The sequence below is a fragment of the Prionailurus viverrinus genome, chromosome C1 (genome assembly GCF_022837055.1).
Source record: "Prionailurus viverrinus isolate Anna chromosome C1, UM_Priviv_1.0, whole genome shotgun sequence".
Lineage (NCBI taxonomy): Eukaryota > Metazoa > Chordata > Mammalia > Carnivora > Felidae > Prionailurus > Prionailurus viverrinus.
In genome coordinates, this window is record NC_062568.1 from 40,038,482 (window position 1) to 40,057,929 (window position 19,448).

The 19,448-nt window shown below is 36.3% G+C and overlaps 1 protein-coding gene across 10 annotated transcripts in view; it reads right to left on the bottom strand.

Moving 5' to 3' along the window:
- PMS1 (PMS1 homolog 1, mismatch repair system component) overlaps positions 1–19,448 on the bottom strand; it is a 99,062-nt gene that overhangs the window by 74,844 nt on the left and 4,770 nt on the right. For 7 of the 10 annotated variants that reach the window (XM_047870524.1, XM_047870531.1, XM_047870528.1 and 4 more), the window contains 3 exons: positions 19,083–19,181; positions 16,431–16,582; positions 5,733–5,915 (listed from right to left, as the gene is read on the bottom strand). In XM_047870524.1, coding sequence (XP_047726480.1) covers positions 5,733–5,915; positions 16,431–16,562 — 315 coding nt within the window. In that variant the 5' untranslated portion in view covers positions 16,563–16,582; positions 19,083–19,181. Of the gene's footprint in view, positions 1–5,732; positions 5,916–7,279; positions 7,419–16,430; positions 16,583–18,086; positions 19,017–19,082; positions 19,182–19,448 lie in introns of those variants that run through there. The other 3 variants (XM_047870527.1, XM_047870525.1, XM_047870529.1) reach the window with 3 other exon arrangements.

Here is a 19,448-nt window from a genome sequence, read left to right on the forward strand (position 1 = left end):
AAATACTGCTTGTCAACAAGAAAATGAGCAAGTATGATGATATTATCAACTTTATGATAAAGGTACATACTACTTTTCACATTCAAGTCCAGACTGAAAGTAACTTTCATTTGTATGGCACATGACCATATTAAAGATACTTTAATATGTATTATTTCAATTGACTCTCAAATCATTATCCTCACACGACTCTCAGAAAAGTTAACCTGCTTTATGCCTTTGGCCAAGTCTCTTATGCAAACACTTGAGAATTAGGGTTCTGACTTTTCATTGAGTTTGTTTTGATTTTAAGAAAACAAAACTGTTCTGTATTTCTCCTAAAACTGAAGTGTAACTTAGCCTCCACTTAAAATCTGGTTCAAAAAATGTATAACTTTCTTTTTTTTTTTTTTTTTTTTTTTTAAAAAATGTATAACTTTCTTAAACATTTCTCTGGAAAGGAAAAAGATCATTTTTTAATAAATATATAAAATATCTACCTAAAAAGAAATAAAATCTTTTATTATGTTTTATTATGTGATAAGAATATATACAAAGTCTTCACAACAAATTTTATGAACAGCTCAAAACAGAATTTTCACTACCTCTAGCTCATTTTAGTCAGTATGCTTTTTAATCAGTACCAGGAATTTAACACTGAAGAAAACAAGTATCTCCAAATTATTGCTCTACAAACAACAATAAATTTCAAGATTTTAAAGAAAACCGTATCAATTTGTGTCAGTAACTGATACATTCATCATGGATTTATCAAGCGTAATTACATTTTTAAATGCCAACAGGATACTCTGAAGGTATAAAAACAATGGTTTACTCCTTTGGACTGTTTAATTCTAAGACTGGAAGTCATTTTAAAATTGACAAATTAGGAAAACTGCCCATTCTTTTAAAGTGTGTCAATAAAGAATATAGATTAAGATATGTTTTAAATTCCTCCAATTTTGCTAAAAACCTACTTAATTTTCTTTTTGTAACTAAAATTATTAACATCTTTAATAAGAATACTTTCAACAATCAGAATTTTCGGTGATGGCCATTTAATAGTGTGACAAAACTATATTCCAGATACAAATTATCAATTTACTGAGCCTGAGATAATTTACATCTTTATGGCTTTAAAATTGTCTGCATCAGTTAATCTGGCAGATAAAATAACCAAATCGCTAATTTTTATTATGTAACTATAATCTCTGTCCAAAGATTTTCAAAATAAATTGGAGCCTTTAAAAATAAATATACAACTTCTATACATAAAACTTCAATTCTTTCTGAGTGGTAAAGAATACTCATTACATTTAAAAAGTAAGCTTTTTTCTCCAAAAAGCACTAATTAATAATTAATAACAATAAATCCTGAATAACAATTTTTTAAATCTAATTGACCTTAACAAGCGTATATTACTTTCTGTATTTCTGAAATACTGTTCAGAATCCTTTCACGTAAGTTTCAACTTGACTACTCCTTGATACCATCTACTGAGCCTACCACTGCAGGCCTGGATATATTTATTATTTTAATATGAAGTAATTTTAAACTAATAGATACCTCTCTAACCATGCTAGTAAGACGGAAGCATGACCTACTGTGGAAAATTCAGTACTGGGAGACATGATATTGGAAATGAATTCTTGGCTTTGCCATGGACACATTATATGTCCCTAAATAGGTCACAATTTTCATATTCCATTTACTGCACTGTGCACAGTTCTTGTAAAGTGAACTACTTAGCAAAGCACCCTGCAAACAACACACAATGAAACAGTAACTGACTGATTATTAGACTATATTTTGAAGTTGGAGTAAGAAGACCTAGCATTTGGCTACATAAGACCTCAGTTTCCTTATCAATAATATGAGAAGACAGATCCATAGAAGACCTACATTTTAGGGTGGCTACTCATGAAGCAGACTGAGATGGAGACTAGTGAGCAGGAAGTTCACTGGGGGTGCTCCAGAGATGATCACCTGTGAGGGCAGGACAGAAAAAGAAGTGGGGCTCTGTAGTCACAAACAAGGACTTGGCTGACCCTGATGGGAGTTGCGGGGGAGGGGGGGGGGGAGCCACTCTGGACCAGAGATAGCATGGCAGAGTTGTTCTAAATTGGAATAGAATCTTTATAACCCCTCATTAGTCAGTCACTGGATGCAGGTTGCCCTGCACAATATAGGTAAGTTACTGCTGTACAGATGAGGTAAGGGCAATCGCCAGAGAGAGACACAGCTTTGAGCATTCAGTTACCAATGCTTGGCAGCTAGAGGGGTGAGTTTTCAGTCCTGTCATGGGGGATCTCCCAGTGAACCAGGGGCCACTACTACTACCAAGATCCCTTCCAGTTCTAGATTTTTTGGTGATGCTTTGGCTTTCAGAAACAAGCTCAAATCATCATCAAAACATCTGTGACAAAATAATATATACTGTAAGATTTCATTTAGATCAAGTTCAAGAACAGGTAGAACTAATCTATGTTGACAGAGGTCATAACAACTATTACCTCTGAGAAATACTAACTGGGACAGGGAATGAGAGAACCTTCAGGGGTGCTGATTATAGTATATATCTTGCCCTGGAGTATGTAAAATACACACACACATACCTATGTGAGGGTTTCCCAAAGATTTACAAGAAAAGAGATTTACATAAAATGCTGTTAATATTCTATAAAATAAACACCTGACATTACAATGTGTAAACTGAATATAATTTTTAAAAAGTTTACAGTTTTAGGTTATGCTGATAGTTGGACAATTCCTTTACTTCTCTTGTAATTTTGGTATACAAATTACTTCAAGTATTTATACTCAAGGCATTAAAATGCATCAAAAATGAAACAAAAGACAAAATGACGAACTTGGATATCAAGTGGGCCTAAGTCATCAAAAAAAGAAACAAAATAGAGAACACCACTGGACACAGACTTGCAAAACTGTCATTTAAAATCAGAACTACAGTAAAGATTTGAGTAAATCATATGGCTTATTACCATGTATTTTAAAAGACTAAGTATAGTGCTGCCACCTAGTAGACAAAGCTGATAATAACCAATTTCAGTTCTAAAAAGTTATATATATCTTATAGGAAATACAGAAATGCCTTTTTTTTTTCTGTTTATTCATTTGTGGGTTTTTTTATCCCTTAGATTCCACCTCTGAGTGAAAGGAGATAATGGCTTTCGATTATGGAATGATTAAGTCATGGGGAATAAAAGGCACAGCATAAGGAATATAGTCAATGATACTGTAATAGCGATATATTAAGACATGTTAGCTATAGTTGTAGTGAAGACAACATGATTTATAAACTTGTCAAATCACTATGCTGCATACCCAAAACTAATGTCATCAGCTATACTCAAATAAAAAAATCAATTAATTTTTAAAAACCCAGAAAAGCTGTATATTATTCAACAATACTCTGCCAAAATATACCTTAAAGACTACCTCGTTTGGACAACAGCTAAAAAATCAAATAATTATGTTTTCAAATAAATTGTATGATTTCTAAAATAGCTACCAAAAGCTCAAACAATAGTATGTGCTAGTACTGGGAGTTTGAGAGGTTCCCCGATACAAATCTGACCCCATTCTAGAAACAAACACTTTCTACAAGATCCTAGGGCTATAGGTTCCCAGATACAGTCTCTAGGGAGGAAGAAGGGCAATGTCCAGTTAGTTGTACCCTCTAGTTGCTCTTCCCTAAAATATATTTGGAGACTCAGTGAACTTAAATAAAGTGTTTTGGATAAAGGTTTTAAGCAGAATGCACGTAAGGAAGGACAAGGCCTTTTCTCCTCTACCAATGTGTGAACATCTAGATTCTAACACACAAGGACCCCTAGTCTTACCCCTAGTACTGGAAGAGTAAACTCTCCCACTTTAAACTCTACCTCGTCCTCTACCCACAATTTTTCTTTGTTAGTTAGGTATCACTTTACAGAGCCCCAAAGTCAAAGAGAAAAGTAGATACTGTGCTGGGACTCTTCATAAAAAAATGGAGAAAATCTACACTATGCCAGCACTCTAAGGGCAGAAGGAAAAAGGGAAGACCACAATAAGCATGGAGATTATATGACTGCCAGGGAGATGAGGCTGGCTACCTAACAGATGCCCAAAGAATGGATGACAAAAGGGCAACGTTATCTCATATACATGACACTTTTCTGGGACAAGAGGTACAAAGTCCTATCATTTAATTGTACCTGAGCATTCTCACCCAAATAGAGTCTACAAGCCAAAGCACAAATGGAGGGATACACAGCCAATGAGCACACATGGGAAACATACCATCACACTATAAAACAGAGCCTGACATACAGAGTAACAGTAGAGCACAAAGAACCTAGTACAGAGTAGTGTGATCAAATGTAAGTGAGACACATGGAAATGAACAGATCAAAGTTTTAGATAGGCTTTGCCACAAACTAGTTATGAAATCTAGTGCAGAGGCAGAGAAGTATAAATGGTACTACGCAAACAAGTTGCTCAGGCACTGAAATGAGGGGTTACCAACATTGAAAGCGCCTAACCAGGATCAGGAGAGCAAAGTTCTGGGGTCCAGTCTGCCTCTGATTAGCTAGGGTTTAGAACAAGTCAATTCACATCTCTAGAATCAATCTATCTTTATTTACTAGAGAGGTATTTCCAGAGTGGGTTCCACAGTACAGTAACAACAAAACAGTGAAATGCTTACCAATAAAAGGATTTCATAGTCAAGTACACATAGGGAAATGTAACTACTATAAAGCCACCACTCTTAGAGATTCACAATGAACTTTACTACAGTAAAATCTCTAAGAAGAGCTTATAATTAAGATAGCGGTTTAATTTTAATACATTTTTTCAAAGTCAATGGGTCATTAAAGTACTTTTTCTTTTTATAAACATTAACATTGTAGCACTTCCTGGGTGGCTCAGTCCGTTAAGCATCTGACTCTGGATTTCAGCTCAGGTCACGATCTCACAGTTAGTGAATTCGAGCCCTGCTTAGGATTCTCTCTCTGCCCCTCGTCTACTCGCACATGTGCTCTCTCTCAAAATAAATAAACTTAAAACAAAATATTAACGTTGCAAAACATACTTTGCCTTTCCTCAAAAGATCAGACAGAATTACCATGATACAGCAATTCCACTTCTAGATTTTTACTCAAAAGAAGTGAAAGCAGGGACTTCAACAGACATTTGCACACCCACATTCACAGTAGCATTATTCACAATGGCCAAAAGGTGGAAATAACCCAAATGTCCATCAACAAGTAAAAGGATAAACAAAAACATGATTTAAACATACCACAGAGGATCATTCAGCCTTAAGAAGGAATAAAATTCCAATACATGTTATAAGATGTAGAAGACATTTTGCTAAATGAAATAAGCCAGACACAAAAGGTTAAATATTATATGGCTCCATTAGTCAAATTCATGGAGACAGAAAGTAGAATAGTGGTTACAAGGGATTGGAGGTGGAGAAGGATAATGGGGACTAACCATTAAATGGGCACAGAGTTTTAGTTTGGAGTGATGTCAAAGTTCTGGAAATGGATGGCAATGATGGCTACACATGCTTAAAATCACTGAACTGTACACTTAAAAATGACTTAAATGGTAAATTTTATGTTATGTATATTCTACTACAATAAAAAAAAAACTACACTCTGCCAAATCCTGGGTTAGTTTTCTCTTAATGCTACCATTCTGAGTGTGAAATCACTAAAAAAGTCAATATAAATTACCTTACCTCAGCTACACAACAAATTGACCCCAATGCTTCTCCACGAAAACCGTAAGTTGTCAAATTTTCAAGATCTTCATGACTATTTATTTTTGAAGTGTAGTATTTCATTGCCATTACAGGTGCATCAGTGGCCTTGATACCCTCACCATTGTCTCGCACCTCAATTTTATCAAATCCATAGTTCTCCTATAAAAAGTTAAAGAATACTTTTAGTACATACAGTAAACTGTTGTCACAGAAACAGAAAGCAACATAAGAGAAACAGTTGTGTCATTTATTTACCTTTTGTGGAATCTTATATTAAGAAAGTAAGAGTTCAAATTGTTAACTCTATCAATTCCTAACTATGGTACAATGGGGAAGCCCCTTGTTTTCCCTGAACTCAGATTCAATTGTAAAATAAAGAAGTCAGTTCCCTTGAAGTATTTCAGCACCATTGGATGTCTGTGTTTAAATTTACATTTAAACTTGACTAAGAAAATTCTACTAAATTATATATGCTTTTGCATATATAATCTCTCAAATAAACAAAACTGAATACTATCACCTTCAAAAACAGCAGCTGATTCTACCCACCAAGAGTCTAGCAATTATCCTTATTCAGCCTTTTAATACTTTTCAATACTTTCTCCCTTTAACTACTTACTGCTTTCATAAGAATTTTAAATATTTAGTATAACTTTCTAAAGTTCTTTTTGCAAATAATCACTGAACAGAAAAATGCTGAGAAAATACATTAAATTTGGCAATCTCTGTGAGTTCTTTACTTGAAAAATGAGGGGAAAAAAAACCAACTCAATTCATAGCTTAGTATTTGTAGGCTAATACTAAAAGTATGCATACGTAACAAAAACAAAATCTAGGGACACCTGAGTGGCTCAGCTGGTTAAGTGTATGACTCTTGATCTCAGCTCAGGTCATGATCTCAGTTTGCAAGTTCGAGCCCCATGATGCGGCTGGGGATTCTGTCTCTCTCCCTTTCTCTGCCCCCCCCCCACCCCCCTCTCAAAATAAATTAAAATAAACATTTAAAAAAAGGTTCAAAAACAAAATCTAAATCCCTATAGAGATCTTCCTGCAATTACAATCACTCTAGTATTTTTAAATAATACAGTTTTTTAATAACCTGAATTTAAGTAATACTGTGTAAGTACTTTTTAGGTAAATTAGGTATGTAAGGTGTTGGAGGGAGACCCTTAAGAATTAGTTCCTCATCTCTCTCAATCCACAATTAACATCCTAGAAACAGTTTGGCTGCTTCATTTTATAGAAAAATCATTAACTACAGAAAACTAATCTTGCAATACAAATACAACTCCAGACATGTGAGTAAAATAATACAAAGATCTGTTTAAATTTTTAAAATAAGATCAACTTTAACTAATTATGAAAACATTCCTAGTCAGGATAGTTATTATTGTATGAAATCATAATAAAACAAGTCTTATCATGTACAGCAACACGGTCATTTATTTTCAAACTCTACAAAGCAGAAACTGGTAAATATCAAGATACTAAAATATACAGCCAGATAAAAATGTGTACTTTACTTTTATCAGAAGACTTCAGTGGGCTGCCTAACACTATTTTTAAAAACGTGCTTTTCGGGGCGCCTGGGTGGCGCAGTCGGTTAAGCGTCTGACTTCAGCCAGGTCACGATCTCGCGGTCCGTGAGTTCGAGCCCCGCGTCGGGCTCTGGGCTGATGGCTCGGAGCCTGGAGCCTGTTTCCGATGCTGTGTCTCCCTCTCTCTCTGCCCCTCCCCCGTTCATGCTCTGTTTCTCTCTGTCCCAAAAATAAATAAAAAACGTTGAAAAAAAAAAATTTAAAAAAAAAACGTGCTTTTCTTCCAGAGAGCTTTAAGAACAAAGTATGTCTGCCTAAGATTCAGGAGTGAAATATGTCAAATATAATTATCTAATCCTATTTATTATCAATTGTATTCTAATCAGAATCAGTCACTATAGTATACAAAATACCTTAAAAAACATAAATTGCCTTTCTTTGGGTTTAATAAATATTTTCCATGTTTATAAAGGTTACAATACGTTGACCCTTGAACACAAGAATTAGGGGTGCTGACTCCCACGTTGTCAAAAATCCATGTATAATTTTTGACTTCTCAAGAACTTAATAGCCTATTTTTTTTTAATTTTTAATTCTAGCAGAGTTAACATAGCATTATATGTTCAAGTGTACAATATAGTGATTCAGTACTTTCATCTATTACTTGGTGCTCATCAAGACAAGTGTGCTGTTAATCCCCTTCACCTATTTCATCATAGGGTAGTTCTATTTTTAACTTTTTGATGAACCTCAATATTGTTTTCCACAGTGCCTGCACCAGTTTGCATTCCCACCAAGAGTGCAAGAGGGTTCCTTTTTCTACACACCTTCAACACTTTGTTTCTTGTGTTGGTGATTTTAGCCATTCTAACAGGTGTGAGGTGATCTCTCATTGCAGTTTTGATTTGCGTTTCTCTGATGATGCTGAACATCATTTCATGTTTGTCAGTCATCTGTACTTCTTTGGAAAAATGTTCATGTATTCTATTTTTTAATTGGATTATTTGGGGTTTTGGTGTTGAGTTGTAGCAGTTCTCTATACATTTTGGATATGCCATTTGCAAATATCTTCACCATTTGGTGGGTTGCCTTCTAGTTTTATTGTTTTCTTTGCTGTGCAGAAGCTTTTTATTGTGATGTTGTGCTAATAGCTTATTTTTGCTTTTACTTCACTGGTCTGATAAGACATATCTAGAAAAATGTTACTGCCAAAGTCTGACAAATTATGTCTGACTTTGTGTGCTCTTACAAGAGTTTATGGTTTCAGGTCTCACATTTAGATCTTTAATCCATTTTGAATTTATTTGTGTGTATGGTTTAAGAAAGTGGTGCAGTTTATTTCGCATAGAGCTGTCCAGTTTTCCCAGAACTGTTTATTGAAGAGACTGTCTTTTTCCCATTGCATTTTTCTTGCTTCCTTTGTGGAAGATTAATTGACCATAAAATTATGGGTTTACTTCTGGGTTTTCTGTTCTGTTTTATTGATCTATGTGTCTATTTTTGTACTGGTACCATAGTGTTTTGATTACTACAGCTTTGTAATATAACTTGGAAGTTTGGGATTGTGATCCTTCCAGTTTTGTATTTCTTTTTCAAGACTGCTTTGGCTATTCAGGGTCTTTGTGATTCCATACAAATTTTAGGACTCTTTATTCCCGTTCTGTGAAAAATGGTGTTGTTATTTTGATGGGGATTGTATTAAATTTGTAGATTGCTTTGGGTAGCATGAACATTTTAACATTTGTTCTCCTAACCCATAAACATGGAATGTCTCTCCACTTCTTGTCTTCAATTTCTTCCAACAGAGTTTACAGTTTTCAGAGTATAGATCTTTCTTTTTTTTTTTTTTTTTAAACTTTTATTTGTTTTTGAGACAGAGAGAGACAGAGCATGAACTGGGGAGGAGCAGAGAGAGAGGGAGACACAGAATCGGAAACAGGCTCCAGGCTCTGAGCTGTCAGCACAGAGCCTGACGCGGGGCTCGAACTCACAGACCGCGAGATCGTGACCTGAGCCGAAGTCGGATGCTTAACCGACTGAGCCACCCAGGCGCCCCCAGAGTATAGATCTTTCACTTCCTTGGTTAGCTTTATTCTTAGGTACCTTATTATTTTAGGTGCAGTTGTAGATGGGATTTTTTGAAATTTCTCTTTCTGCTACTTCATTATTAGTATACAGAGGTGAAACAGATTTCTGTATGTTGATTTTGTATTGTGTGACTTTACTGAATTCATTTATGATAGTTCTAGTTCTAGCAGTTTTTGGAGGAGTCTTTAGGGTTTTTAAAATATAGTATCATGTCATCTGCAAATTGTGAAAGTTTTATTTCCTCTTTACCAATTTGGATGCCTTTTATTATTTTCTGTTGTCTGACTACCTATTGTCTGATACCTAAGACTTCCAGCAACATGTGAATAAAGGTGGTGAGAGTGGACATCCTTGTCTTGTTCCTGACCTTAGGGGAAAAGCTCTCAGTTCTTCTCCATTACTATGTCAGTGGTATTATATTGAGTTATGTTCTGTCTAAACCTACTCTAGTGATGGTTTGTTGTTGTTGTTGAAGGCTTTTATCATGAATGGATATTGTATTTTGTCAAATACTTTTCATGCACCTATTGAAATAATACGGTTTTTATCCTCTCATTGATTTATCACATTGACTGATTCTCAAATATTGAAAAACCCTTGCAACCCAAGAATAAATCCCACTTGATCATGGTGAATAAATTTTTTAAATGTTGCCCCTCCCCTGCTCATACTCTCGGTCTCAAAAATAAATAAAACATTAAAAAAAATAAAAATAAAAAAGGGGGGGTGCGCCTGGGTGGCTCAGTCGGTTGGGCTTCCAACTTTGGCTCAGGTTATGATCTCGCAGTTTGTGAGTTCAAGCCCCGTGTTGGACTGTGTGCTGACGGCTCAGAGCCTGGAGCCTGCTTCAGATTCTGTGTCTCCTCTCTCTCTGCCCCTCCCCTGCTCATGCTCTGTCTCTCTCTGTCTCAAAAATAAATAAAACATTAAAAAAAATTTTTTTAATGTTTTATTTATTCTTGAGGTCAGGGAAGGAGCAGAGAGGGACAGAGGATCCAAAGTGGGCTCTGTGCTGACAGCAGATAGCCTGATGTGGTGCTTGAACTCACAAAGTGGAGATCATGACCTGAGCTGAAGTCAGATGCTTAAGCAACTGAACTACCCAGGCATTTCCCATGGTGAATGATGTTTTTAAATGTACTGTTGGATTCTCTTTGCTAATATTTTGTTGAGGATTTTGGCATCTATGTTCATCAGAGATTTTGGCTTGCAGTTCTCTTTAATTGTGATGTCTTTATCTGGCTTTGGTGACGGGGTAATGCTGACCTCATACAATAAATTTGGAAGTTTTCCTTCCTCTATTTTTGTGGAATAGTTTAAGAGTAGGTATTAACTCCTAAAATGTTTAGAAGAATTCCCCTGTAAAGCCGGTTCATTTGCAATTTTTGTCTGTTGGGAGTTTTTTGATTACTGATTCAATTTCACTGCTGGTAATCAGTCTATTCAAATTTTTTATATCTTCCTTTTTGCAGTTTTTGGTAGTTCATAAATTTCTAGGAATTTATGTTTCTTCTAGATTCTACAATTTGTTGGCATATACTTTTTCATAATATTCTAATTGTATTTCTGTGGTGTTGGTTATTTCTCTTCATTTGTGATTTCTTTTTTTTTCTTTTTTGATGAGTCTAACTAGAGGCTTACCAATCTTTTTGATCCTTTCTAAAAACCAGCTCCAAAACTGACATTTTATTACTTTTTTAGTTTGTGTCATTTATTTCTGCTCTAATCTTTACATTTCCTTTCTTCTACTCACTTTGGGTTTTGTTTGTTCTTTTTCTAGCTCCTTTAGGTATACGGTTAGGTTGTTTGAAATTTTTCTTGCTTCTTGAGGTAAGCCTGTATTGCTGTAAACTTCCATCTTAGATCCACTTTTGCTGCATCCCAAAGATTTTAGACTGTTGCATTTTCATTTGTCTCCATGTGTTTTTTTTTTTTCTTTGATTTCTTGGCTGACCTATTCATTGTTTGGTAGCATGTTATTTAACTTCTATGTATTTGTGCTCTTTCCAGATTCTTTGTGGTTATTTGGTTTCATTATGGTCAGAAAAGATGCATGGTATGACTTTGTTCTTTCTGAATGTTGACACCTGTCTTGTGGCCTAATATGTGATCCATTCTGGAGAATGTGTGATGAGCACTTGAAAAGAAAGTGTATTCTGCTGTTTTAGGATGGAATATGAAAAGAAAGTCTATTCTGCTGTTTTAGAATGGACTGTCCTAAATATATCCGTTAAATCCATTTGGTCCAGTGTGTCATTCAAAGCTACTGTTTCCCTGTTGATTTTCCTAGATTATCTGTCCACTGATGTAAGTGAAGTGTTAAAGTCCTCTATGTTATTTTATTACTATCAATTAGTTCCTGTTTCTTTTTAACTATTTTACTCATTTAAGTGCTACGTTGGGTGCGTAAATATTTACAGTTGTTACATCTTCTTGCTGGATTGTCCTCTTTACAATTATGGAGTGCCCTTGTCTCTTGTTACTGTCTTGGTTTTAAAGTCTATTTTGTCCGACATAAATCATTGCTACCCCGGCTTTCTTTTGACATCATATACATGAAATATGTTTCTCCATCCCCCACTTCCAATCTGCAGATATTTTTAGGTCTGAAATGAGTCTCTTGTTGGCAGAAAATAGACTGGTCTTGGGTTTTTATCAATTCCATCACCCTACATCTTTTGATTTGAACATTTAGTCCATTTACATTCAAAGTAATTATTGATATTTATTGCCATTTTGTTACTTGTTTTGTGGCTGTTTTTGTAGTTCTCTGATACTTTCTTCTCTTGCTCTCTTTCAAGGTTTTCTGGCTTTCTTTAAAATTATATACCTGGATTCTTTTCTCTTTATTTTTTGCATTTTTATTACTGGCTTTTTGGGTTTTTGCATATAGCAGTCTATATTAAGCTGATTGATGGTCACTTAAGTCTGAACCATTTCTTCTCTCTCCAAATGTTTTAGGTATATGGTGTCATATTTTACATCCTTTTGTGAATCTCTTGACTGATTTTTATTTTATTTTTATTTAAATGTTTATTTTTGAAAGACAGACAGAATGCGAGTGGGGGTGGGGCAGAGAGGCAGAGAGACACAGAATCTAAAGCAGGCTCCAGGCTCTGAGCTGTCAGCGCAGAGCCCCATGTGGAGCTTGAGCTCACAAGCTGTGAGATCATGACGTAAGCTGAAGTCAGCTGCCCAACTGGCTGAGCCACCCAGGCGCCCCACTCTTGACCAATTTTTAAAGACATACTTATTTTTACTGCTTTAGTGCTTCTCACTTTTTTTACTCCTACTTTTGCTCTTCCCTTTCCACTCAAAGACTCCCCTTTAACATTTTTTTTTTATTAAAAAAAATTTTTTTTAACGTTTATTTATTTTTGAGACAGAGAGAGACAGAGCATGAACAGGGGAGGGTCAGAGAGAGGGAGACACAGAATCTGAAACAGGCTCCAGGCTCTGAGCTGTCAGCACAGGGGCCCGATGCGGGGCTCGAACTCATGGACCGCGAGATCGTGACCTGAGCCAAAGTCGGCCGCTCAACCGACTGAGCCACCCAGGTGCCCCATCCCCTTTAACATTTCTTTTAGGAGGGTTGGTTTAGTGGTCATGAATTCCTTTTTCTCTCTCCTATTCTGAATGGGGAAACTCTCTCTCTCCTGTTCTGAATGATTGCCTTGATGAATAGAGTACTCTTGGCCGTAGGTTTTTTCCTTTCAGCACTTTGACTATATCATGCCACTCCCTTCTGGCCTGCCAAGTTTCTACTGACAAACCTGCTGATAGCCTTATGGGGTTTCCCTTATATGGAACTGGCTTCTCTTACTGCTTTTAAAATTCTCTATCACTACTTTTTGCCATTTTAATTACTCTATGTCTTTATGTATGCCTCCTTGGGTTGATTTTGTTGAGGGATCTCTGTGCCTCCTGCATCTGGACCTCCGTTTCCTTTCCCAGATTAAGGACATTTTCAGCTATTATTTGTTCAAATATATTTTCTTCCCCCTTTTCTCTTCTTCTGGGATCCCTATAGTACAAATATTATGCTTGATGGAGTCACTGACTTCTCTAAGTCCATTCTCATTTTGAATAATTTTTTCTCTCACCGTTTGGCTTGATTACTTTCTAAGATTCTGTGCTCCAGGTTGCTAATTTGCTCCTCTGCATCCTCTAGCCTGCTATTATTCGATCTATTGTTTCTTAAACTTCATTTACTGTGTTATTTATAGCTTGTTCTTTTTTTCTCTCTTTGTTAAGGACCTCACTGATGTCCTCCACTCTTTTCTCAAGTTCAGTATCTTTATGATCATTACTTTAAATTCTCTATCAGGCATATTACTTGTATCTGTTTCTCCTAGGTTTCTTGCTGTGGTTTGGCCTTGCTCTTTCATTTGGCACATATATCCTGTCTCTTCATTGTGTCTAGCTCTCTGTGTCTGTTTCTGTGTGTTAGGAAAGTCAACCACAGTGCAGTGTCCCCTATTCACCAGAACGTGTCACTTCAGGAGTGTCTCCTATGTGTGTTGGGCCTGCTGTTGTATCCTGGCTGCTTTTTTCTTTGCTGCAGTACCCTGCAGAGATTCTCCTTGACTGTTGTGGGCACTATTTGGTCCCTGGCTGCCGTGGGGCACACAGTTTTAACAAGATGAGTGCTGGTCTGCTTGCAAAACGAGACCTGCTGCCGCTGCTAGACTAAAGCCCCACATAGTGCATAGGTTGGAAGATACAGTGTTGGGAAGGTTTGCACTGGTCTTCTGGGAGAGGGGACTCAAAATGTCAGAACTGAGGCATATGTGACTGGGAAGTGTGGATCTGCTGAAGTGCAGTGTTGGGGCAGGGGCCATGGGGTAAGCAAGTTAGGTAGTGTCAGTGCCATGCTGGTTCTCACACGTGGCCATGTGTTTGCACTGGGGCATATGGGAGAGAAATGGTATCTGCCCATTCCTTTTTTCCGGAAGGGAGACCCACAGTGATCCCTGCTGTCCGGGACATGCTCTGAAATGAGTAAACTACTCTCCCCCCCATTTTCAAACTGCTGTTTCTATGCTGTAACTCCAAGGGCTGTTGGTTGTGCTCTCTTTAAGGGCAGGGACTCCACTTCCTATTGTTATCCAGGCTCTCCCAGAATGTGGCTTTTTAAAATTCCATGCTTTAGGTCCTGCTGGCTTTAAGAATTCATGGAATTCGGCCCCTCTGGCTTTCAAAGCCACATATTTGGGGCTTCATCTTCCCCATGCAGGTTGCCTAGTGCAATATAGTCTATTTCTCCTCCCTCTTCATATCTGCAGTTCTCTCCCCTCCATGGAGCACTCCCCACCACGTCTCTGCTCTTCCTACCGTCTTTGATGTGGCTTCTTGTCTACCACTTCTCTTTAGCTGTGGAGTTTGTTTTGCCAGCCTTCAAGTCTGTTCCGGGTTATTTACACTGATGTGAGTGTTACTTAGTTGTATCTGTGGAACCAGGTGAGCTTAGGGTCCTCTTACTCCGCCATGTTCCCAGCCTCCTCTTAATAGCCTCATATTGACTAGCAGCTTCACCAATAACACAAAAAGTCAATTAACACACATTTTGTATGTTACATATAGTATATGCTATATATTCTTACAATAAAGTAAATTCAGAAAAAGACAATGTTATTAAAATCGTAAGGAAAAAATATATTTGCAGTACTGTACTATATTTATCAAATAAAAAATCCACATCAAAGTGGACTCATGCAGTTCAAACCTGTGTTGTTCAAGGGCCAACTGTATATTGTTGAAAACAAATACAGGTTTGGGGCACCTGGATGGCTCAGTCGGTTGAGCGTCCAAGTTCGGCTCAGGTCACGATCTCACAGTTTGTGAGTTCGAGCCCCACGTTGGGCTCTGTGCTGACAACTCAGAGCCTGGAGCCTGCTTTGGATTCTGTCTGTCTGTCTGTCTGTCTGTCTCTCTCTCTCTCTGCCCCTCCCCCACTAGTGCTTTGTCTCTCAAAAATAAATAAATGTAGAAAAAAAATTTAAAAAAAAAACTTTAATACAGGTTTGAAATGGCTTATAACAGCAGTTCTCAGCATCAACTAGAAACTTGTTACAAATGTAATTCTAGGGCCCAGTAACTAAAGTATTCTGATGCACCCAAACATTATTAAAACCACTAGCATAGAGCAAAGATCTTGAATGGGTTTTAGAAACAGAAAGATCTGAACTGCAATCTGATTCACTACTTACTAATTACAGGACTTTGGGAAAGTTCTCAGAACCTTAATTACTTGTAAAACAGGTATAGTAGTAGATAATTCAGAGTTTTTATAAGGAGCAATTACAACTACATGTATATGTAGTTCACATACAAACTATAAAATATATATATACATATATATATGAAAAAAGGAAAGTCTTTGCTATAAAGATTTTTATCAGTATCATTTATGCTGTCATACTAACTGTAAATACCTGATAATTAGAAGATTATAAAAATGTATTCCTACATTCACTCAAACAATTTATTCACCATTATGTACCAGGCACTGGCCAGGTATGAAGCACACAAAAAATGAAAAAATATACACCTCACCTCTATGAGCTAGTAGTTTATAATAAGGGAGATAGACATGCAAACTAATTGTAATAAATCAATATCATAAGTCATATTAACTCATGATTTAATATATAGCACTTAAAATTTTTTAATGTGACAACTATGACACAAGGGAAATAGTTTTGAAATTAGGTTTGTGGAAAAGATAAAATGCAAATGAGCATAAAACAAGTAAATAACCAAGCAATACCAAAGAATAATAGTAGAAAATATGGACAAATTAGATTCATGTTTTTGGTGATGGAGTCCTAAAGAATAACTTTTCTTTTAAAATTTCCTTTAGTGTTACTGTAATATTGACTTAAGTTAAAATTTATTTTTAAGAATTTACTCTTAAGAAAGTAAAACATGCAATGTCCTAAGAATAATTCACTAATACGTAGAAAGAGAAAGATAACAGCTGTAAGGAGAACTCATCTGCCCAGCCCTTTTTTGCTTTAAAGGTATTTGGCTTTTCAGGGACACTCACCAGTTTAACATCTATGCTTGTGGCACCTGCATCCAAGGAGTTTTCAATGAGCTCTTTCACAACACTGACCACTGAAGTGATTATCTGAGAACTTGAAAGGAGGCGCACTGTTGCTGCAGGCAACTGTTTCATTCTAGCTTTTAGCAGAGTAGCTAAAGATAAAATGTAAGTTATAAAAATAAACATCAAACATTCCTAACAGATCTGACAGTAACAATAATTAATAGCAGCTCACATTTACTGAACTTCCCAGTATGCCAGGTTCTATTTTAAGCACACAGTATTAAATCATTTATTTCTTACAATATTCTTTAAAATAGAAATTTCACCTCCATCTTACGAGACTGAGGCACAGAGAAGTTAGCTAGTATATCACACTATGGTAATAATTAAACAACAATAAGAAGAATTGTGCTATAATGCGTGTAGTATATGATCTACCAAGCTAGGAATAACCAGGTGGATCCTTGGGATGTGGATGACATCAGTCAGTCATAAGCCTTAATGGCATTCTCAAACATCATTAATCATCTATACATTATGATGAGTCCAATGCCTTTTTCAGTTACTGAGCTCTATTGCAATTAGGGTACTTAGACCCTACCATTACCATTAATATAAACTACTCAGATCTCAGACATATCAGATAGCTATCTTCTATACTACCGTGCCTAAAACATCATTCCAATCATGGAGCTTCCCAAGACAAAGCTCCAATCTCTATGCTGGCATTCAAGGTCCTTTACATACAGTCGAACCTATATATCCAAAATCTCTTTGCCACTAAATGTTTTAGCTAAAAAAGCCTTTGTCTAGGGGCACCTGAGTGGCTCAGTTAGTTGAGTGCCTGACTCTTAATTTCAGCTCAGGTCATGATCACAGGTTCGTGAGATTGAGCCCCTTATCAAGGTCCACACTGAGCATGGAACCTGCTTGAGATTCTCTCCTCCCCACTCTGCCACTGTCCCCTACTCACTAAAAAAAATTTTTAAATAAATTTAAAAAACGCTTTGTCTAATAAAACCCTTTCAAACAAAGAAACAAAAAAAAACCTCATATGGAAATCCCATATGTAAAGCATACAGGGAGTAAGGTTTGCATCTGCCTTAATGCTTAATTTCAGAAGAGATTTCAGGAAAAGAAAAAACACTAACTTGAAAGAGTGCAATTCTTCTATTGCAAGACCCAAAAATGGGAAAGAGGGGAACCCTAGGTACTTCTTTAATTTACCATGATTCACATGCTCACATGATTTGATCCTATGGAATCTAAATCCAAACAAAAGCAATGCCAGCAATGCCAAACAAACTAAAAAGATATCCATTTAGGATCCTTTCTCAGGCAAATTAAAACATAAACAGCACAGTCATGTAACGAATAGGTAAACAAGAAATGGAGAGTAGCCACTAGAACAATTACATAGGAATTTAGGGGATGCATTTATGGGAAGAGGCCAACATACTGAGTTCTGAGCAATATTAACTGATCACCGTTAATAAATAGAACTATATTATGCTTTGTACAAGGTAAATCTGATTAGCACAGCAGAAAAACATACCAGATTGGAGTCTTTAAAAAACGTGTTTGGAGGTTCATCTTTATTACATGTTAACTGAAACAAATCACTTACCTTTCTGTATAAAATCAATTCATTACCTGTATCAATGGGGATAGTGTCTCACTGGTTTGTTGTGAGGATCAAATAAGCAAGCTATATGAAGTTTTCTGTAAATGACAAGGCTACAGAAAATGTACAGTATTGTGATATGGGGTCATTATGGAATGGAAGGATGGGAATTTTTAATACTAACAATTAACTTCTAATTAAGCTGCATATTTGATTTAGTTTTGGGGTACATAGTTTTAGGGAGAGTGGCTTTGTAAACAACCATCTCTCAATTTTTTTTGTGGCTCTCAAGGGCTGGGAGGCTATTCTAGTCTGGAAAACAGTGTAGACAGTTAGGCCACTCCACTCTCATACCATTCAGACAAATTAGTGCTATCATAGCAAAAGGCACCCTCTGCACTCTACCCAAAGTTCTGACTGGACACAGGTCTGAGGATATAGAGCCGCACTATCCAACATGGTAGCCACTAGGCAAATGTGACTACTGAGCACTTGAAATGTGGCTACTCCAAATTAAGATATTCTAATACAATCTGGGTTTCAAACTCAATATAAAAAAACATATACAATATACACTTTTATTAAGTTCTTATATGGACCTTAAGATAAAATGATGTTCTGAATATACTGGCTTACCTCAGTATTAAAATTAACTTCATTTTTAAAATTTGTTTTAATATGATTATGAGAACATCTAAAATTATACATGGCATACATTATAGTTCTATTGGACAGAGACATACAGAGTAGTGGTTAACAGAGCAGGCTCTGTTATATCTGTTATAACGAAACAGAGCAGGTTTCGTTATATCCTAGCTCGTATGCTAATAAAATTAAAATCTAGAACTCAATCACCTAATCTATAGAAATGGAGAAGATAATAATATATGGTTTTGGTGAGAAGTAAATAAGATAATGAATACAACTTATTACAACGTTTCACATACACATTTTAAAGATCCCAGGATACTTGGACTACATTGAGTTCCTCCAAACACCTAAATGAATACCGTCCCTACCCTCACCTTCGAATCCTTACTTCCACAGAGGTTAATCCATGGCCTGGAATCAGGTCAGGCTTGGGTTCAAGAGGTCTTCTACTTTAGTTTGAGAATCCCAAGGATCTAAGAAAAACAAATCAAACTTTGGGGTATAACTTTAGCATCACCTCACCTTTTACTCTTTCTGGGCAATCTTATTAATCCTCAGCATCTTTGCCTCATTCTCTACAATCTGTCTTACCAAATTTACTATTTTTCTCCCCAAGTCCCTAATTTCATCCCAATCTTCCAGTTTACTGAGGTCAAGGCAGATCACAGCATGCACTCTTCTATCTTCACACACATCTTACCTCCTCCACCCCACTATGTCCTCTGGTTTCTTAAAAATGT